The 23,175-nt window shown below is 35.8% G+C and overlaps 1 protein-coding gene across 12 annotated transcripts in view; it reads left to right on the top strand.

Annotated features, from left to right (window-relative positions):
• The window catches only part of iqsec2a (IQ motif and Sec7 domain ArfGEF 2a), a 167,382-nt gene that overhangs the window by 82,917 nt on the left and 61,290 nt on the right, over nt 1–23,175 (top strand). For all 12 annotated transcript variants that reach the window (XM_073910311.1, XM_073910312.1, XM_073910314.1 and 9 more), the window contains 7 exons: nt 13,595–13,880; nt 15,525–15,725; nt 15,827–15,997; nt 18,671–19,728; nt 20,895–21,056; nt 21,229–21,351; nt 21,431–21,597. In XM_073910311.1, coding sequence (XP_073766412.1) covers nt 13,595–13,880; nt 15,525–15,725; nt 15,827–15,997; nt 18,671–19,728; nt 20,895–21,056; nt 21,229–21,351; nt 21,431–21,597 — 2,168 coding nt within the window. The remainder of the gene's footprint in view (nt 1–13,594; nt 13,881–15,524; nt 15,726–15,826; nt 15,998–18,670; nt 19,729–20,894; nt 21,057–21,228; nt 21,352–21,430; nt 21,598–23,175) is intronic.

Genomic DNA, 23,175 nt, shown 5'->3' with positions numbered 1-23,175 from the left:
ACACTTCATAGATACAGAAATCCAATTTGTAAAAATTTAAAACATGATTCAAAAATAGAAAATCCAATTCGTACCTTAAAACAGGAAATTTAAAACACTACATAAATACAAAATACCAATTTGTTAATTCAAACCACTATTCAAAAATACACAAATCAATTCATAAATTCAAAACACGATTCAAAAATACGCAGATCCAATTCGTACCTTAAAACAGGAAATTCAAAACACTACATAAATACAAAATACCAATTTGTAAATTCAGAACACAATTCAGAAATACACAAATCCAATTTGTAAACTCAAAACACGATTCCTAAATACACAAATACAATTTGTAAATTCAGAACATGATTCATAAATTCACAAATTCAATTTGTAAACTCAAAACATGGTTTATAAATTCACAAATCCAACTTGTCAATTCAAAACACCATTCATAAATTCACAAATCCAATTTGTAAATTCAAAATAAGATTCATAAATACACAAATCCAATTCATAAATTAAAAAAATAAAAAATATATGTAGATCCAATTTGTACCTTAATACAGGAAATTCAAAACACTTCATAAATACAAAATTATAAATTGTACTGTGCATGTATGGATTTTATTTTGTAAATGCATTATTTTTGAGACTAATCTGGCTCCATACAAAAACAGATGTATAGATGAAATTAATGATATTCTATAATAACTATACGTTGTGATCTATTTTTCGTATACAGAGCAACTGTAAAGTTTATTTAAAATTCAGTGTTGTTGTTTGGAAAAAGGCACCATCGCAATACTCTTCATGTTGTGTGGAGGAAAGAAAGAAATACAAGTTTAGATTGATGCGAGGGTGCATAAATGATGACAGAGTTTTCATTTTTGGGTGAACTATTTTTTTAACGGCATGCTGCAATGACATGTTCTCACACAGTCTTATACCTGTACGTGCATTTCAACTGATCTGCACACTCTCGGAAAGAAGGGTGACTCAGAGACTGTATGTTAACGTCTCGTTTCTGGAGGAAACCATGTGCCTGTGAGTGTGAATTAAGTCTAAATTCAGCATCCAATTTGAAAGGTGCAGTGCAACTCAGCATCAGGTTCAAAGAGAGTACACTGAGCAGTGGATTTTCATCATACAAGTATCCTAGTTTTTCATCTGCTCTTACTCTTAAAGGATGGCCTCGGTTTCTTTTTATCTTCATATATCTCAATATTAAATCATTTGATTTCTACCCATCTGTGTGTGTGCAAACATAGAAAGACCTTTGAACAGAGATATGAATATTTTGTTTTAATAACATTTGAGTTTAATCATATGGCTTCAGTTGACTTGTGACTAACAGATTCACAGGATATTTTTAAGAATGGAAAGTTAAACACAAACTTTACTAGAAATATTAATATTTTGTACAATAATAAATGCTTTAATTGCCACATTTAGGCATTTTAATGCCGAGGGTGAGTATTAATTTATTTTTCTTTTTTTTAAGTTATACTGACACCAATAACTTTAATGGAAGAAATATGTAGAAATTCAGCCTTTGTTGTTTTTTCACAGTCATTATTTTTGTGCTTTTTTTCCATGAACTAATCCTTTTCAAAATCCTTTCCTTCGAGGATCTCACCCACAAAATCACTCCCAACTCAAGGCAGCTGATACTAAACTGATATGGTGGAATTACTGTAATTCTGAGCCTGAACTAATTAAACATGATGATGAGAATCGATAGAATTGATAATAAAACTAGCTTCAAGCTGTTTTTATCAGCACCCAGCTCCTGTAGCAAAGACTCCAAAGCCTAGTGTGCTGCCTACGGAGGCAGCGTTTTAAAACATCGCATTGCTGTTCCAGAAGGTAGGCAGCATAATTATGCCTCCACCTACCTTGTTTTGGTCAAATGCTAAAGATACATGGCTAGTATACTTTCAGAAGTCAATTCTGAGTTACATTACAATGAGCTTTGTAAAAAAGCATTGTAGAAGAAAGTGTTTATGCTTCGAGTGCTATGGTGTTAGCTTAGCAGAATGTTCCAGCAGTCACATAAAGGCCTAAGACATTAATATTAGGTTAGATTTATGTCATGATGTCAGGTGACCAAAGTTCACTGGACATTATTTTGTTGTCCAATAAGGGCGTCAAATGATGTTGATCAAAATGCAACAACGAGCCAACATCTTATGTCATATTGATGTCAAATACTGACATTTCAAGTATGGCAACCAAAATCCAATGTCTGACTGACATCATAGTGGTAACGTCCACACAGAGTCAAGCTGTAAAATCATTAGACATTGATATTTGGTTGTTTTATTTTTATTTTCCTCCAAAATTCAAGGTCCTATGACGTTGGGGTACCAGGGATGGGCAGTATTTATAATACATGTATTTCAAAATACGTATTTTAAATAAAAAAAATAGTATTTTGAAATTTGTATTTTATGGGGTCTATGAAAATGAGTTATTATTTAGTATCAAAATACTTTAGTGTCTTGTATTATTGTATTTTAAAAATACTGTAAAATACTTTGTAAGAACTCTACATGATGACTTCATAAAAATGTGGCTTTAAATTGATGTTTTCTCAGTTATTTGCATATTTTTGACCTTCAGCACATAATCAGTCTCAGTCTCAGTGCTGCATGTGAAAATTCAGATGATCTTAAGTATGATGCACTTGTGTTTACTAATGCAGAGTTCAAACTGCATGATTTTATCCCGGATATTAGTCCCAATCTTGCCGACAGGTTTTGAGAAATTGCAGACAAATGCCTGAAATCACAGGCAAATTGGTGCTCATTCACGTGAGTAGCAATCAAGCAATGTGAACTATTAAAGACGTGATCTGAGAGAATCGCTGATGAGTCGCCGATGCCGGTGAGATATTTGGCATGCTAAATATCTGGATCTGTCAGCGATTCGAATCATACTGTGTGAAATGAGTTTTGTCTGAAAATAATGTTGATCGCCAACAGCCAATAGCCCCTTTCACACATACACACCTTTTCTGAAAATTACAGGCAATTTTCCGGAAAGGTTGTATGTGTGAACAGGTCCTTTTTGAAAATACCGGTAAATTCGTTTTGGCTATTTTCCGGAAAGAGAAGTTGTAACATTACCGGTAATTTGCCGGAATGCTGCGCTGTGTGAATGCAGAAGGAAGATTGCCGGAATGAGCGCGTGCACGTCTAGAACGGGCTGACGTGAGACATCTGCTTAAGCCAATCAGAACAGTCAGACGCATTCACGTCCGCGCGGTTTATGAGAATAAAAGCCTTTAAATATTTTCCCAGACACATTTAGCTGCTTGAAGTCAGATAACGTTTATATGTTCTTCTTAATGCCAACTGTGTAAATAATCATCGATAAGATGCTTATGATAAGCCGCTGTTTGTTTACCTTCAAGCTTTGCGTGTGCCTGTGAAACAGCCTGTGAGCGCCAGCACTCCCACATATTATGAACATCTCGACATGCAAAAGTGATTCTCCATATGTTTTCTTTGAAGTTGTTCACAATACTGATCATCCACAGAGTTTGTAATGTAGTCAAATGTTTACAAATTCAAGCGCAGCCGTTTAAAGCTCATTTGTGGTGAATGATTTCATAATTTACCGGTATTTTGGAATGGATGTGTGAACAGTCTTTTCTGGGAAAATTCCGTAACGTCCTCGCCTGTGTGAACAGCGCTTTTTTGAATATACCGGTAAAGTAGGTCCGAAAAGGGGCTAATGAGAGAGCAGCATTCACTTGTGTGTGTAACTTACATGCAGGTCACCGGGAAGTTAGGGGAGAAGTTAAAAGCCAAAAAAAAAATGGAGGAAAAACTAGTGGAAATTTGGCAGAAGCACCCATGTCTGTTTGACGTGTCATACAGAAAGTCAAAAAAGAAATTGCCAGTTCCCATTAAACATTTTCTACCCCATTAAAGGCTTATTTCTTGTTGTGTAGTTACAAAAGATATACTACGTGTGTTTGGTTGGGAAATGTAGTTTGGACAAAGTTGTCGGTGATTCTTCCTATTGTAAAGTCATGCAATGTGAAACCCCCTGTCGCCGATCCATCTTGCTGTGGAAACAAAGCAGCAACAAAACGCTAGCCCAGATAGTCATGCCATGTGAAAACATCTGTGACACAATTTCTTTGAAGATCATGCAGTCTGAACTCGGCATAAGGGGCTAAACTAAGACTAGTTAAAGGAGAACTAAAAAAATCTTTGGAGAATGCGTAAACTGCTTGTAAAATGGCAGGTTTGTGGGAATTGCTGATGTAGATGCCAAGAAAATAAGACCAACAACATAACCACACGCAATTTGACTGTTATTTATCACACTCAGCAATGTTCTTGGAGATTTGTTCACCCAAAATGAAGGTTTCCTCACTATTTACTCACACTCAAATTGTTCCAATGTTTTATGGATTTCTTTCCTCTGTTGAATTCAAAAACATCTGAAGAATTTGGGTTAAACACCCTTTGAAATCCATAGTCAAAACAAAACATGGAAGTCAATGGATACATTCTTCAGTATATCTTTTTATGTTCAACAGGAGAAAGAAAGTCAAACAGTTTTAAAACCAGTGGAGGATGAGTATGTTTTAATTTTTGGATAAGCTATCTCTTTAATGCCCTCATAGATGTGAGCTTGTATTTGTAATCCAAGTTTGGTAAAGAAAAAGTGTTGAACTCTTCTTATAATTATGGTTAATCATCCTTTTTGTACTATACATTTACAAAAATGGTGTCATTTGTAGTTGCAGATTACTTTCCTGTTGTGTATTTGCTGTGAATTGCTTGTGGGTTGTGGCGAAATTACAGTGACACATAAACTGGTATAGATTTACACAGAACTAGCTGAGGAAACAGTTCAATAATCCTTCTAAGATCAATGGTGTGTACTCTGTCTGTCTGTCTGTCTGTCTGTCTGTCTGCTTTTAAAATATAATTTTAGCAGATGTGCTTTTTAGTGTTTTCTAACAGTTTAAATAGATACTTGCAGACTTACATGAAATTACTTTTAAACATCATAAAGAACGTCAGTTGCTCAAAAATCACGACAGAGGTTAGCAGAGTGGCACCGTTTAAAATGCACTATTATATAATGGCAGATGAATGGTGTATAGTGATCTACTGGCATTAGCATAAGCACAAGATCATTCTGTTGAGAAGCAAATGGCTGTTTTAGATCATAAAGTTAATGGCGCTGCTTTTTATTACTTTAATATTGGTTTTACAGAGCAAGCTGAAGCTGTATTATAATGTCTGCAGAGTCCCTTGTGTTCGTGTTAAATTACTCGTAATATTGTGAGTATTATGTATTCACAAATCTGTTTTAATTGACCCGTACTGTAGTTTCAGAGTGTGATGTGCTTTGTGGTAGCAAATGAGATTAATTCGAATTAAAGTTTGTGTACTAGGTTTTAATATAATATGCAAATTTATCATAAATTATAGTGTTCTGGTTGGCCATTTCAGATGGATCCCTGCACATATGTCAACAGGTTAAAATAACACTGCCAAACACACATTACAGTCCGAGTGACACTTTGAATTAACAGCCGTTCACTGACTCGCTCACAAATATTCCTTTCTGTCAGCATCTGCCCACGGGCGCCTTCATGAACATACACACATGCATCCACAAATGCGCATGTTTCTCTCTCAGTGCACTGTAGCCTTCAGAAAGTGTTCCTCCTTATCTGCTTCTGTGATGTATTTGAATAAATCCTACTTCTTTGTAAATACTTACAACCAGGGCTTGACATTAACTTTTTTGATCACCAGCCACTATGGCTTGTAGATTTCCAACATTACTAGCCACTCGCCATTTTCACTAGCCACACTTTTCTTGAAGTGCTACACTTGCTAAAATGACTTGATTTAGATGTTGTGTTATGTCCACATGCTTGTCCTGTCTAAAAGTCTCAGATCACCAGTTAATCTCCCATTAAAGCAATGTTATTGTAAAAAATATTTAAAAAGGTAAACAAGGTTTATATTAACAAAAATAACTGGAAGCAAAAGAAAGCAGGTGAAACATAATGAAAGGATGATCACTCACACGGTTAATATAGGCCTGTTAATAATCTGTTCAAATAATAGTTAAAATGAAAGCAGTGACCGCTGCTGCTTACAAAAGAATATGGGAATTATTTTAAAATCTTGAGCTCTTGAAAGCAGTAAGACTGTGGGTGCATGAGCATCACTATTTTTCCAGTCTATTTCAAAGGGAACTCTCTAGGCACGGTTGCTTTCGCCCAAGTAAACGGGAGCGCGCATCACATCACATCACCTGTGCGCGCAAGTTATCATCCTCTCGTTCGGTAATTACCTGCTTTCTTTTGCTCGCACTAAGTTATTTTCATCAGTCGTGCTGCTTCTCGATTCTAAGATCACATTTACGAATATTTGGCCATGCTTATTATCGAACGTGCAATTTAAGAAAACTACAATTTAAAAATGACTTCCAACCAGCCAAGTGGAGGTGTCTGTCTAACCCACCAGAGCTGAAATCTACCCGCATTTGTCGGCTTGGCGGGTGTTAATGTAAAGCCCTGCTTACAACATATAGTGTCTCCTAAATGAATGAGTGTATTTAATTCAATTGTGCTCATGTTGTTTTAAACCTATGTGCTTGTCTATTTGACATATATATATATATATATATATATATATATATATATATATATATATATATATATATATATATATATATATATATATATATATATGTATATGTATGTATGTATGTATGTATGTATGTATGCATACTGATTATTCCTTCATACTCTTTCCTTTTTTAGCTGTTTGTTAATCTACTAAGCCTTACACATGATGGAGCTGCTCGATTGCCGTGTCCACAAATTAAAGGAATAAAAACAAGGGAAGAAATTAGTACAACATGACTGATTTACCTAAATTAAAATAACAAAATGAATTAGTACAGCATGGGCATGATTTAATATAACTGAAGGAACAAATCAATCAAACATGGTCACGATTCAGTTGAGTGAATGAATTAATAAATCATTGAATAAATTCTTATTCTGTGGCCACAGTATTTTCCCAGTATAAGACCATAAATGGGGCTACTGAGTCTATTTTGCAGTTCAGATTTAGAATCATTTAGACCACTTCTGTGAATTAGATTCATTGAATTAATTAAGATTTCTGAAGTAATCTGGTATCTTGGAGTTACTATAGCTGGGAATGTCTCTAGTAAATGGTTGTTTATATTTTTCTGTTTAACTTAAAAGTCTGTTTGAAATATTATAATTACACATCTTGTAATTATAAATGCTGGGAGCTACTGTTCAAAAACCTTACACTGCCTTAAAAAGGCATCAGTTAGGAATGTTCCATTTTAGGTGGATAAAAAGATTTGTGGCGTTACAAAGCGGTGCAGACACGACCATGTAGCAAATCTTGAATATAATATGTTTTTGATCCCTATCTGTTTTTTCCAATCCAAACTGTTCCCAAACAACGGAATTGCTTTAAATGCCACCAGATAACACACAGACAGCTTGTCATGACAGTATATGATGAGGGTTCAGGCATCAGGAAAGTGTAAAACACACAGGGAAATATATACATAAAAAAACTGAATGATTAAATAACCATCTTTTCTCAATTATATAACTTTTTGTGTTCACTGACAGTCAAATTTGTGAGCATTTGAAGTTTTCACAAGAATTTTTGTATTTATAAAAACACAAGAAAGAAACATAAGAGAATTGAAAAATAATTAAATGTCTTTTAAACAATTATTATTATGTATGTAACCGAAAATCTATCTATATCATGTTATAAAGGTGTCTAATGGCCTAATGTATAATTTAAACAGTAATATTATATATATATATATATATATATATATATATATATATATATATATATATATATATATATATATATATATATATATATATTGATTATGATATTTACTAAAGAAGCAATTGACTGTTATGGTAGAGGAACTAAAGGACCTAAGAGGAGTATTCAACAATATCTGCTATTAAAATGTCTGCTATATGTTGGTGCGATAGCCCAGTGGTTTAAGTGCAACAGCACTCCAGGTGTCCCAAGTTTGAAACTTGACCTTTGGACCTTTCCTGATCCTGTCATCCTCTTTCTTTCAAGTCTGCTATAATATTGTTGTTTTCATGTGTGAGCATGACACCATAGAATCAAAAAATAATTCAATATAGGGAGACAAATGTGCCTTCCATGAGTTTATTTTATCAAAGTTATGTTATTGTTAATTCCCAGTGATGGGTTGCAGCTGGAAGGGCATCCGCTGCGTAAAACATATGCTGGATAAGTTGGCAGTTCATTCTGCTGTGGTGACCCCAGATTAATAAAGGGACTAAGCCTAAAAGAAAATGAATGAATGTTATTGTTAAGAATCATACAATTGAAGTTTTTTTCAGCATGATTGGAAATTTATTTAAAACAGCTCATTTAACAATTCCCATTTCAGTAAAGTTAGTTCACCCAGAACTATATATTCTGCCATCATTTACTCACCCTTCAGATATTCCTCAGCCATTTGACTATTTATGCTACAAATCAGCTTCAAATATTCTCAATACATTTGAAGAAATTTGATCACCTTTTCTGGCAAAAGGACACCTCTCCTAATATACAAGATGTTCTGATCTGTCATGAGATGATGTACACTCTACAGTATATTACACTATAAATATAATATTTTGACTAAGTAGTTAGCAGCCTGTGACATTGTACCTTCTAAATCACAGTCTCCCGTGCAGTAACTTGCTGGGTCTACACTTTTCCGCAAAAGTTATGATCAATAAAAAAGTCCTCATTTAAAGTAGCTGATATCCATTAATCTATGCTGTCTCTCTGTCACTTTTTTTCAACTGTGAAACAAACAATGGCCCAGTTCAGTGCTGGCATCTTGTGGACAAGCTTAAGTAAAATGTTTCAACATACTGTATGCACGGTATAGGGATGTCAATAAACTTTAAAGGGCTAATCCTCTCTATACGCAAACCATACCGCCAAACCACCGGGGGTCATCCCTTGCTCTTATATATGAGTCTGTTCTGTGCTTTCATTTTAATAAGGCAACACTTTGACATAAATATAAAAAAGGAGGGATTCTCTTCCTTTCCATTACAGAACCGTTGCCCCTCCTATGAAATCCTCAAAACAGACAGTTCATGTAGCAGTGTGTGACTGTCAGACGCGACACTGTTTCCCAAACTAATTCTCTACACGCCATATACACATAATAATAATAATAACAACAAAAATGTTCGTTTTCTTTTAACACTACAAATTTTGCCTGAGATGAGCATAAATGTTTAGGAAAGAATCGAATGCTTTGGTTTTAAAGTGGCACCTCTGTTATTTAATTTAATCAACCAAAAATCTAAATGAGAGCTTCATCCGCTGCTCTTTAATCAGAATGAGAATGTTTAATCACAATGTTTAATCCCTTATTTTCACATCCCAATGTTGACAGGTCTGATTTTAGTTGACAGCTTGGGCATTTAAAAGGATTAGTTCACCAAATATGAAAATTTACCTTACATGTTACCAGATTTCAGCTTTCTTCTAAATATCTCCTTTTGTTTACAGCAGAATTAAAAAACTTATGAAAGCTTTATAACGATTTGGGGGTTAGTAAACAGGTGAGTTGATATTCATTTTTTGGTGAACTATCCCTTTAAGAGCCTCTGATATATTGTTCTGTCCAAGTGCATACCGGTTAGGGCTGCAAGATATTGGAAAAATCTAGTATTGTGATATTTCTTCATTTTTCGATATATATTGCGATATGAATACAATTTCACCAGATGACTTAATATCTCTATTTAGAAAGAATTGATAATGCAATGGGATGATTCTGCAGTGGGAGTGCATCTCCAAAGAATCTAATAAACAATCTATAATTTTCCCCCGACACATTTTTGTTGTGATCTGTGCTATTTGCAGTACATTTCTGTATTTGCATGTGTTGTATTTTCATGCACATGTTCAGTCAGAGATTGAAATAATGTTTACTATTTGCATCTCCATAGAATCTATTTAACAATCTATAAGTTCCCCAACACATTTTCATTGGTGTCTGCTATTTGCAGTCCGCTTCTTTATTTGCATGTGTTGTAGAAATTTTCCTGCATGTGTTTAGCCACTGATTGATGAATTGATGTTTACTATTTGCATCTCCATAAGATCTAATAAACAATCTATACAAATTTTTGGTTTTCCCAATGCATTTTTGTTGTTGTCTGTGCTATTTGCAGTGCGTTTCTCAATTTGCATGTGTTGTGAGTATTTTCATGCAAATGTTTAGCGAATGATTCATTAATTGATGTCTAATATTAGCACCTCCATAAGCTCTAATAAACAATCTTTAAACCTTTTGGTGTTCCCCAACACATTTTCGGTGTGGACTGTGCTATTTACTGTGGGTTTCTCTATTTGCATGTGTTATGTGTGTTTTCATGCATAACTATCTATAAATACAATAGAGAAAAAAAAAGAACAAAAATGAATCATGTTTTATCATTTCACGAGTCTAACGGTTTTCAAGTACAGTAATTGAATGATAAAAATAATAATAATAATTCAATAAAATGAATCATTGTTTAAGTCACAAGTGGTAAAATTGATTTTACCTGAATGCTTTTAAAATCATTATACAATTCCAGGCATCAAAAACACTTGCAAATGAATTATAATTGCGATGTATCTTTTGTGAATGATCACATTGCGATATTAATGCTGAAGCCATATATATATATATATATATATATATATATATATATATATATATATATATATATATATATATATATATATATATATATATATATATATATATATATATATATATATATATATAGCCCTAATACGGGTTATGATGGCACAGGGTTTTGGTACACAACTCTAACAAAAGGTAATTCAGCCCACACAAGGGGACATTTTCTCTAATCCCACCCTCAAGCAAAAATGAGTTTAACACCCCTGGTCTATATGATAGTGAGCTGACTCAGGAGTGACTTGATGTGTTTACGCATGTACCTTTGTTTGACTTGCCGCAGGAAGTAATGACAGCACGGTTTGCACACACCCACGTGTACAGTGACCGGGATCCTCCAGCTGCATATGCATGCATCATAAAAACAACACACACACACACACACACTCACATAAATATATGCACATATCTACAGTAAAGTCACTCATGCTGATCACGGCAGGATTGCACAACTGGAATGCTCGGCACTATTCCCGAACACACACACAAACCACACACACACACACACAGAAATACACATCCTGATGGGCAGGAGAGAAAGTTTGAAGGACATAAATGCAATGTGTGTGATTGAGAGAGAGCTGTAGTTCTGTGTTGTCTTTTCCTGCAATAGTACAGTATATTGCAAAGCTTTATGCTGGATATAAACGATACACTGAATGTTACAGTGCGCAGTGGTGTGTTATTTCACTTGATTGCCTTTTAGCTGATTGTTTTCAAGCTCTGCTGTTGCTGGCAAAACTCAGCTGTTGCCGTGTTGGTAGTTACCAATCCCCTTGTGTGAAGAGATTTGCTATGTGCAGAAACAAAGAGGTTGTGTGTTTGTGTTTTGTTACTGTACTGCTGTACACTGGGTGCTTCAGTAATTGACAGATCGTCGATGCAGTCATCGGGAAACCCACCAGCATGATTCAGCTGATCCCAGAGCAGCTCTAATGCTAGCACACACACTTACTATCACAGCACTGCAGGCATGTGTGAGTTTGTGTTGAGTTTTTTAGCCATGCGCTTTCATCGAAAGACTAAACTGCCAAACAGAGCACACGCCTATATGTGAGTAAATCGCTGAAAATAAAAGTTGCATTTTTTTTTTTTACTTTGTCCTTATGGTTGTACTTTTATATGATTACTAAAATTGTTTATCAACTTGTACTATAGGGTTAAGAGCTGGTTTATGGTTATTTTATGTAATTATGCATGCTGTTATATTCAGGAATGCAATTTAATGGTGTGAGGGCAAAATGCAAACTGTGACCAACTAAAAATTAAACTATAAAAGTGAATAGTAAAAATAGCCTTATATAATTATATTATTAAATAGAGATTTTTTTTGCTTGTGCTTTTTTGACTGAAAAAAATCTACAATAAACCACATTAATCAATAACTAAAAACATGCATTATTGTTATGTTTAATGATAATAATAGTAAATAAATAAAATAATTATTGTTAGCAAAATTAGCCGTGGGTAGCACGATCGCCTTACGGCAAGAAGGCTGCTGGTTCAAGCCCAGGCTGGGTCAGTTGGAATTTCTGTGTGTGGTTTGCATGTTCTCCCTGTGTAATAAAGGGTCTAAGCCGAAAAGAAATTGAACGAATGCATGAAATTGGAGTAATGTATGTCCGTGAATGAGAGTGTATTGGTGTTTTCCAGTGATGGGTTGCAGCTGGAAGGGCATCCGCTGTGTAAAACTTATGCTAGATAAGTTAGCAGTTCATTCCGCTGTGGCGACCCTAGATTAATAAAGGGACTAAGCCGAAAAGAAAATGAATTAATGAATAAAAGCAATATTTATCATAAATAATGAATTTTGTGTAACTAAGTTGTACATTTGGGTTGCAAAATAAAAACTAAAACAATAAACTACATTAGAGGAAAGCAATATTAGCCATATGCATTATTATTAAACCTGCTTATATAACTATTAATTAATAATATTTATATAAATAATTATATTTAATAATTATTAAATAGAAATGATTGCTTATGTCTATTATTTCATATCATAATAAAATAATCAATACTACTAAAAAAACAATATTAAATTTGTTTCTATCATAATAATTGTGATTTCTGCAAATATTTATATTATTGAACTGCTATTGAGCTTAACTGCAAAGTGAGTATCTGTTAAACACTGGTCAAACCGGTTTAATCTTTCTTTATGAAAATAGGGCAAAGAAGTAAAGCGTTATGCCTAAAGAATACAGAATACAAAGCCAAATATATGGAATGCCATGTAATGTGATTACTTAGCAGCTTTCTTTAAAAAAGCAATGGTTTCCTTTAGTTATAGTGACAACAGGACGTGAGTCAACAATACTGTACACCTGCTTCAGGGAAAGAGCGATATGATACTGAAGGCTGACTTACCTTTATACTCCTTTTCCTGCTTTCATGCTTCTCACTTTCTCTCTGAGTCATCATCAGATGACTCAGGTCTTATCATTTTTGATGCCTGGCTTTTCTCGCTGACGGTTTGCAACACATGCCACTGTTTCTCTCTCTCCCTCTCTCTTTCTTTCTCTGTAAGCTTCATGTCCACTCTCTGTTCCTCTTTCACACTCCCTCCATCTTCTCTTGTTCCTCTATCGTCCTCCTGCATTTCGGCCAGATGGCGAGGTTCTGGCTGGGCTGCATATGGGCATTTGAAATGCTAATGTTGGTTAGTGTGCTAATATGTTTGTCTACACTGATCAGTTGCAGTGCCAAGATTACAGACTTGTTTTACTCTCAACTTGTCAACCGATGAGACCGTTTCTGGCAGTTGTTGACCTCGAGCTTTTTGTGTTTTTGTTGTTTTCAGTGTGGAGGGAGATCCTCAGTGTCCGGACACAACTAGCTTTTCTGACAGCACTTGCAGTCAGGGCCCATACCTGGGCAACTCGGACCGCTACGGGAACATTCGAAACATTCCCGGGCCTCAGGGGCCTCCTGTGGGCACTGCAAGCCCAGCGAGCCTGGCCTGGGCACAACGGAGCCGCCACCAGCCCGCCAGCCTGGCACTCCGCAAGCAGGAGGAGGAGGAGAGCAAGCGCTGCAAAGCGCTCTCTGACAGCTATGAGCTCTCCACGGACCTGCAGGACAAGAAGGTGCGGATGAGTGTCACACACATGCTAGTAACACCAGTTATCATTAGGGCCTATAGCTGTGTATTTTTACTGTGCCACCTTTTAAACATGGACCATGGTTAATAGTTAATCCCAGAAATGTATAATTTTATCTCATAGTCAAACAAAGAGCCTTTTAAAGATATCTTGATTGGATGGTTTATGTGGACATCAGTGCTCAACACATGCACACTTGAAAGATTCATCCTTGTTTTAGCAATAGCAATGTCTTTGTACTCTTTTAAAGTAGTTGCATGCATCTTTTAAACCTCTTATACAAGCTCTTTTTTAGAAGCGTTCACATTTAGTATTTGTTGCCATCTTCTGTAAAACAGCTAAAGCCAGTGTGCTCGTTGTGAACAAAATAAAAGGTGCCTAAAAAGATGTTTTAGATAATGAAATTGGCATCATGCACCTTGTTCACCTATAATTTGGACTTAAAAGTTTAGACACAAATTTTAAAGTGTATTGTAAATTGGACGTACTATACATGTTAAGAATCTCAGAATAGTACAATTGGCTTGATATCACAATGATGGTCAAAGCCTGACATTAATGAAAGAGGAGCTTGTTGAAAATTTTTTATTAAATTTCAAGCAGTTGAGTCTGTTAAACTGATCAAATGATTTTAAGAGATTTTGGGAACCACAAGTATTCCAAGAAAGCGAATGTACAGTATATCAGTGTCACACACTGTATTGTATCAAGAAGTTTACACATCATTTAAAGAAATTCTCTAAAAACATGCTATATTTTAAAGCCATTAATTAAAGGAAACTCTCAGTTGTCAAATGCTGTTTACTTTGCTGAAGTGTTTTGTGTTTAATTAGTGTTTGTCAGATCTCTCAGTGGCACAAACAGCCCATAGGAACATCAAGTTATCACAGTGTATTTGTGTTTTAATGTGCGTGGAGGCCATCTTACAGGCTAGAAACTGCAGTCACGCCTCAAATGTGCATAATGTCCTCCTGTAATACTAATGTGAAGCCAAACCGCCACCATCACACATTATGAGAGATGAGATAATGCAGTAATGGTCTGGAGCGTGCGCTTATGTTTTTGCATTATTACTAAGGATATCTGTATCGTGGAATTATCTAGGAGTGAAGGAGAGATTCATTCATTCATTTTCCTTTGACTTAGTCCCTTTATTTATCAGGGGTCGCCACATTGTATGTTTTACACAGACAATGCCCTTCCATCTGCAACCCATGTACACTACGGCCAATTTAATTTATTCAATTCACCTATAGCACATGTCTTTGGACTGTGTGTAACTGGACCAAAACCCATGCCAACACAGGGAGAACATGCAAACTTCACACAGAAATACCAACTGGTCCACCCAGGGCTCAAACCAGAGACCTTCTTGCTGTGAGGTGACAGTGCTAACCACTGAGCCACCATGTCTCTCGTGGAGGAGAGATCTGCGATATAAATAATTTGTTCAAATCCAACACCTACGGAAACACTGCTGATATCTGCCTTCTTTCATTTAAATCAGATCTTGTCATTGGTGTTCACTTTTTTTGGATCAAAATACTTTATCAAATGCTAAAAGCAAACAATAAACAGTGCTAATGTACACATGCTCTCTCTTTTGTCTTTCATCTTTCTCTTCATCAGGTGGAGATGCTGGAGAGGAAGTATGGTGGATACTTCCTGAGCAGACGAGCGGCTCGCACCATACAGACGGCCTTTCGACAGTATCGCATGAACAAGAACTTTCAGCGGCTGCGCAGTTCTGCCTCTGAAAGCCGAATGACTCGCCGGATCATCCTGTCAAACATGCGTTCACAGTACTCCTTTGATGAGCGACAGCCACAGGCAAATATAACAGTAGATTGGGTAAAAGCGGAAAATTCAGCTTGACTGTCTGATGTTTATTCGGTTTAACGTGATTTTTGTTGATATTTTCTTGTGCTCAGGTTCAGCCCCAGACGCCCCAGCAGCAGCAAGGTCGATATACCAGCCATCACACTTCAGGCACAGCTGGCCAGACAGGAAGTACAAACACACAGCAGGAGACGGACTCACCCGCACACTGTCCTTCAGACAGAGAGGAGTACTCACATGCAGATGATGCCTTCAACAAACAGGTGAAACACAGTAGAAACTGGCCAGTTTAGGGTCATTACAGCACACATACATGATTTGTAGAGTAGATTTCATGTTTCTGTGGGGTTTTTTTCATGTTGCTTGTGTGACCAATTTCGACAAATTTGGTCATATTTACGTAATGCTTTTTCTAATTACCTGAGTGTAGGGGTGTGACTTTACACTCTGGGAACATTTGGAACCTTGTCAGTTAAATCATTTTAACAAAGTGGCTAATTAAACTGACAATCTCTCTGTAGACTGAATTGATGGTTATTAGCTAAAAGTCCCTTTTTTAGAGCTTTTTATAAAAGACTGTATACATAAATATGAAAGGATGTGATTATAGTGATCTGGTTACTGAGAGGATTTTTTTTCTGAAGAAATAATTTTTGCAGCAGGAATGCATTAAATTTGATCAATAGTGACGATGAAGACGTTACTTTAAAAACCATTCTTATTTATATGCTGTTCATTGAACTTTCTCTTCTGAAATATACATCACTGTCCACTAAAATTTCACTAAATTATTTGGAGCTAAAATTAGAGGTCCTATCATACACCTGGCACAATAAGGTGCAAGACGTGTTTTGCATGATTTTTTGCTATTTTCAGATGAGCACAACCCTAATTTTCCCGTTTTGCACCTTGTTGTTTAAATAGCAAATCCATTTGCACCACTTTGTGGACTCATGGGTGTTCCGGTCTATAAAGGAGGTGTGTGAAGGCACAATGTAGGTGCGTTGCTATTTTGAGAAACTGAAATAGACCATGCTATTGACCAAGTAAAAGCTGGTCTGAAGTCAAACACAGAGCGTGTCACCATATGGGGCATAAGAATAGGACGTGTTTGGAATTTTTTTTTTTTACCACACTTATTATTGTTCATTTATTCATTTGCTGGAAGTTTAAACTAAATTTAAAAATAGTTTTGAAACAAATCTTTGCTCTTAACAAACTAAATTAAATATGTAGACTAATGGATGTTTTCAGTGGAAATAAGTAAAGAAGTAAAATTTTTCCATTCAGCTTTTCCATTTTCAAAGTCCGCCATGTAAATAGCAAAGGCACCATGACATGGCGCAACTTACTCTTAAAGGGAATGGGAGTCGAGGCTCTGATTGATTTAATGCACGTTATGCTCAAAACACAACCATAACTCATTAAGAGAATGAGCACAACCCTGTTAGACCATGCACCGCAGCACAAAGCATATTTTTCCATCCTTAAAATAGCAAAAGTGGAATCGGACACAGCCTTAATGCTAAAATAGAGCCTAAGAATTTTTTCTTTAGCTGCAAATATGCATGTAATAAAAACTGCCTATAACTGACTTTTCAACCGCTGTTTGGGAAAGTCAAGGTTTTAAAACCCACAATTTTTTGTTTTGTTTTTTAGGACAACAGTATCTCCAGCAGAAAAGATCTCCAAAGATGACGTTTTAAATTGTGAAGAAATCTGTGATTTTAAAACTAATGAAGACAGCAGAAGTCATTGATTTATTTGAATTATTTAGCCAGACATGTTTACTGCTCCAAAATATTAGGAATGTTTCTCAAAATTAAATTAAATTGTCTGCGTCCGAAATCACCTACTACTCAGTAGGAACAGCATTTAAATTTGAATTTACTACTCGACTAATAGAAAAGTATGTTCTATACAGCATGAATGTGCATAGTATGAATGAGGTTAGATGTACTATGGATGCCATTTCCTCATCATCACGTGACATACCCGCTTTACTCCCATTCATGAAATCACTTCCGGTGCATCATGGGGTACTGCAGATTAAGAATCTCGCCGGAAGTAGTAGGTCATCCAGGTATTTTTTGCATACTGTTTTTCAAATTCTAATAATTTAGACATACTACTCGACTCACATACTGTTTTTAACATTATATATAGCGTGTAAGTATGTTATTTGAAACGCAGCCATTGTGTTCAAAGTGAAAGAAAAGTTCTTGTTTTTTACCCAGACATTTAAGAAAAGCAGTAGATCACAAGTAGATTAGAGCAGTAATCACAATACCATGAAACCGTGATATTTTTATCCAAGGTTATCATACCGTTTTATACCTGCCCATGTCCAGCTGCAAATCAGCATATGAGAAATATTTCTGAATGATAGGTCATGCTGAACATTTTGTCTTCACTTGAAGAAATGACACTTGAAAATATATTGGTAACACTTTAAAATAATGGTCTATTGATTAATGTAACTGCTAACAATAAGTATGAATAATCTTGTAAAGCATTTATTAATCTTAGTTCAGTATTTACTAAGCATTATTAAAATCAAAAGTTGTGCTTGTTAACATTAGTTAATTCACTAGGAGTTAAACTGAACTTATCTTATTAAACTTAAATAACATTAGCTTTAACATCAACCAAGATGAATAAATACCATCACAGATGGATTACAAATTGTTAGTAAATACAATAGCTAATGGACCATTATTTTAAGGTATTACCAATATGAATGAAACAGTCATTATACGAACTGAAAACAGTTAATTATACAGAAACAGTTGTTTTAAATTGTGAACATTTTGCAGTATTATATTTTTACTCAATTTTGATGAATTCAGCCCAGTTGAGCATAACAGATGGTTTTCAGAAATAAATCTTACTGACCCCTAGCAGCAGTGTAAACATACATGTGCTTCTGCTTTCAGGTGACGTCTTTAGCTGACTCAATGGACGACACTTTGACATGTCAGTCGGGCCGAGGAGATTCTCAGGACGGTGGCGAAGGTGCCAGGGAGGAGAGCGTGGATTTTGGCGAGTGTGTTTGGAGCAACAAACCTACCTCTCGCAGGGGTGTGGTAGGGGAACAGGAGCGCCTGGGCGTCATGCATGAGGACAGCACAGCCACCTCATACAGTGATGTCACGCTTTATATGGATGACGGCATGCCGTGCTCTCCACTCTCCATCGAGCGGGTTCCCTCCAGCACCGACACAGAGTACTGGGGCGTCAGCAGTGGAGTTGGAGGCCGTGAAGACAGCCGGGACACGGAAGGAGGAGGGAGCACTAACAGCCGACGGAGCACGCCGTGCACTGAATGCAGAGATTTCCGATTGCGTGGCTCACATCTCCCTGTTCTGACTATAGAGCCGCCCAGTGACAGCTCCGTGGACATGAGCGACCGATCAGATCGAGGGTCCCTCAGCAGACAGCTGCTTTACGAACAGGAGCCAACTGCAGGCGGGTCACCTCAAGGGACCCTCAAACACAACCCTGCACCTCGCATGCCCAATCCTTGTGCGGCACAGGGCCAGACACGACCCACAGGACGCCCAATCCCATCGCCTCTGCCTACACACTTACCACACCATGCTATGATGCACCACCATCACCATCCGCACCTTCACCATCCACTGCACCACCACCCTCTGCCACACATGCATCACCCCTACCCAGATCCCACTTCCCCCTCACCCACTCAGCCTCCGCTCACGCCCCTTTCCTCCTCGTCCTCCGCGCCGCTGCCTGCTTCTGGCATGGAGCAATCAGATGGGGACAATGACTCACTGAACTCCACCACCAACTCCAACGAAACCATCAACTGCAGCTCGGGCTCCTCGTCCAGGGACAGTCTGAGGGAACCATTGCCCCCTCTAGGAAAACAGACATATCAGAGGGAGAGCAGGCACAGCTGGGATTCGCCTGCTTTTAATAATGATGTGGTGCAGAGAAGGCATTACCGCATTGGACTCAACCTCTTCAACAAGTAAGACATTGATGAGTGTAGTTATGGGATTGAGATTGTGCTGCATCATGTGATGTTTTGAGTTGATTTTAAATAGTGAATCTGTTTACAAAAATTTCTTTTTTATTTGAATAGCTTTTTACAAACATGCAATGTTTTTATTGTAATTATTATACATATTTTAATTAAATGAGGTTTCATCAGGTCTTAAAAATTCAGCCTTTCAAAATATAAGCTTTAACGGGATAGAAAATAAAAATTCTGTCATCATTTATTCAACATTCTTCTGTTGATCACAAAATAATTTTAAGATATTTTGAAAAATGTTGGAAACGGGCAACCACCATCTTCCACAGTATTTTTTTTTTTTTGTTTGGATGTCAGTGGTTAGCAGTTTCATCAAAATATCTTCAAAAGAAGAAAGAAGAAAGTTATGAAGATTTTTCCTCAGCCAGCTTTTAGTCAATGTGTCATGAGTATTAAACTAAGGTTCTCTACCATATTATTACATGTAAAATTCATTAATTGATTCATTAATTAAATTATTTATTTATTTCCTATATGAAATAAATTAATACAGAAAAAACTGAAAGAAAAAACACATTTTAAAGGGCCTTGTAAACTTATACTTGTCAACCGCAATATTATTGAATTTTCCCTTATGGTTAATCACACAGTTATATTTTACCTGGTAACATTGATATGAGAATCTCAGATTTATCAGATGTATTTATGATTCATACACATTCATACTCTTTTCTGACTTAACCTGTGTAAAAAAATACAGACAATCTATGGCAGTACAGTGTTATTTTAACATGTGCCTCTACTAAGAATCATAATGAAAAGAAAGTATCTTATGATGAAAGACTGATTGTTAATTGAAGAGTGTTGTTATTCTTTTAGCACCATGATAACATTAGCTAAGTGCTTCAGAAAACTGTTTCTGATGAGAAGATGAAACTAAGCAGTCAAATGTATTTTAAAATCTAGTTATGGAAATCAATGGAAGACATAGTGGAAACCTCATGAGTCTATACATTAGCCTACCTCAAGCTATACTCAAGCTATATTCAGTATTTATTTTTCATTTTTATATAATTTGGTCACAGGTTTACTTTAATGAAAATTCTGTCTTTTTTATCCTCTTTGTTTCTGTCTTAATTCTTCTGTCTCTTCTTTTTCAGGAAACCAGAAAAGGGCATCCAGTATTTGATAGAGAGAGGTTTTGTTTCAGACACACCTGTGGGTATCGCACGCTTCATCCTAGAGAGGAAAGGCCTAAGCAGACAGATGATTGGCGAGTTTCTGGGAAACCGACAGAAACAGTTTAACAAGGATGTGTTGGAGTAAGTAATGATGTGCTTCCTGTTTTCAAGACCCAGATTGTAGCAAAGCATCCATATGCTGCTCACACCAGCCTGGAGGCAAAAAACAGAAGCCAGACACTGGCTACAAAAATCAACAGAAGCATGCTGGCAATTAAATTCATTTATCTTTCTTTTTGTTCGTCTTCCTCAGCTGTGTGTTGGATGAAATGGATTTCTCTGGCATGGATTTGGACGATGCCTTGAGGAAGTTTCAGGCTCAGATTAAGGTTCAGGGTGAAGCCCAGAAGGTGGAGAGATTAGTGGAGGCCTTCAGGTAGCCTTTGCTTTCATCTGTGCACTTTTTTCTTCATTTGAAAGTTCCACATGAGTATGGCCTTCTTTCTGTCTCGCAGCCAGAGATACTGCGTGTGCAACCCTGCGCTTGTCCGTCAGTTTCAGAACCCAGACACAATCTTCATCTTGGCATTTGCCATCATCCTCCTCAACACAGACATGTACAGCCCCAATGTCAAAGCTGAGAGGAAAATGAAGCTGGAGGATTTTATCAAGAACCTTAGAGGTGATCCTTTCTAAAATGGCTTTTCTAGAAAATATGACTAGTCATGCTGTAAAAGTCTGTTGTTGAAAATGGAAAAAGCAAAACCAAAAAGCTAAAAGAAAGTCAAAATGTTTTAATTTTAATCACAGATCATTGTAAATAGTGTTTGTGATATATATACAGGGTGAATCAAAAAGAGTAACAATACTTTCGGGTATATATATACAGCTAAAGTCAGAATTATTAGCCCTCCTTTGAAGTTTTTCTCTTTTTTAAATATTTCCCAAATGATGTTTAACAGAGCAAGGAAGTTTTCAGAGTATGCCTGATAATGTTTTTTCTTCTGGATAAACTTTTATTGTTTTATTTTGGCTAGAAAAAAAGCAGTTTTAAGTTTTTTAAACACCATTTTAAGGACAAAATTGTTAGCCCCTTAAAGCTATATATTTTTTTTGATAGTCTACAGAACAAACCATCGTTATACAATAACTTGCCTATTTATCCTAACCTAATTAACCTAGTTAAGCCTTTAAATGTCACTTTAAACTGTATAGAAGTGTCTTGAAAAATATCTAGTCAAATATTATTTACTATCATCATGGCAAAAATAAAAGAAATCAGTTATTTTAAATGAGTTATTAAAACTGTTATGTTTAGAAATATGTTATTAAAAATCTTCTTTCGGTTAAACAGAAATTGGAGAAAAAATAAACAGGGGGCGAATAATTCAGGGGGGCTAATAATTCTGTCTTCAACTGTATTTGCAAATATTATAAATATCTTTAATATTTCCCCTCACTTAAACAAATCCAGAATAGACAGAAAAATGAAAAAGTGAAAAGTGGCACTCTTTATAAACAATATTTATTGTTAATAATTATTATATAATTATTGTATTATTTATTTATCATATTAAGTTACATACATTTATTTAAAGCTAAACAGAATCTGGTAGTTTATGTGAAGTATACTGTACAAATGCTTACATGTCTCTTTTCACATGACATCAGTCCAGATGTGTACACGTTTGTGTTAATTGCATTGTAAAAGTCTCTTTAGTAAGAAGCTATAGAAGGTTTTCAGATTATGCTGACTGTTTTATGCATCACATACTATTAGCAATGAGTGGTTGTTTATACTAATTGTCTTAGCAGTATTTACTTAGCATTATGCTATTTACACTAAGATCAAATAATGATACTTTTATTTACACTATTTAAAAATACTATTATTTAATTAATTATTTATTAATTAAATTTTTTTAGATGCTACTGTATTTATGGTTAATAGAAGTAGTGGGAAATATTTGCACCTCGGTATTAAGGCTACATTATACAGTATGCAACAATATCACATTTAATGTCAATGAGAAAATGAATTAATGAAATGTATGCTGCCTAATTGGGACAATAAACTCCTTACACCTACCCCTAACCCTAAACACTTTCTTATTGAATAACTATTGTGTGTTTTGTTAGCAGTTTTATAAGATTTTGTTATTTTTTTATTTAAGATGAATGCCTTTGGTATTTCTTATTTGAGGAAAAATGAGAACGCATCAAAATTCCCCAGTACTTTGTGCCTCTGGGTGCAACGTTT

The sequence above is a fragment of the Danio rerio genome, chromosome 8, assembly GCF_049306965.1.
Source record: "Danio rerio strain Tuebingen ecotype United States chromosome 8, GRCz12tu, whole genome shotgun sequence".
NCBI classification, from domain to species: Eukaryota; Metazoa; Chordata; class Actinopteri; order Cypriniformes; family Danionidae; genus Danio; species Danio rerio.
Note: the sequence above shows the minus strand (reverse complement) of the source record. Positions and strands in the feature narration are given on the sequence as shown.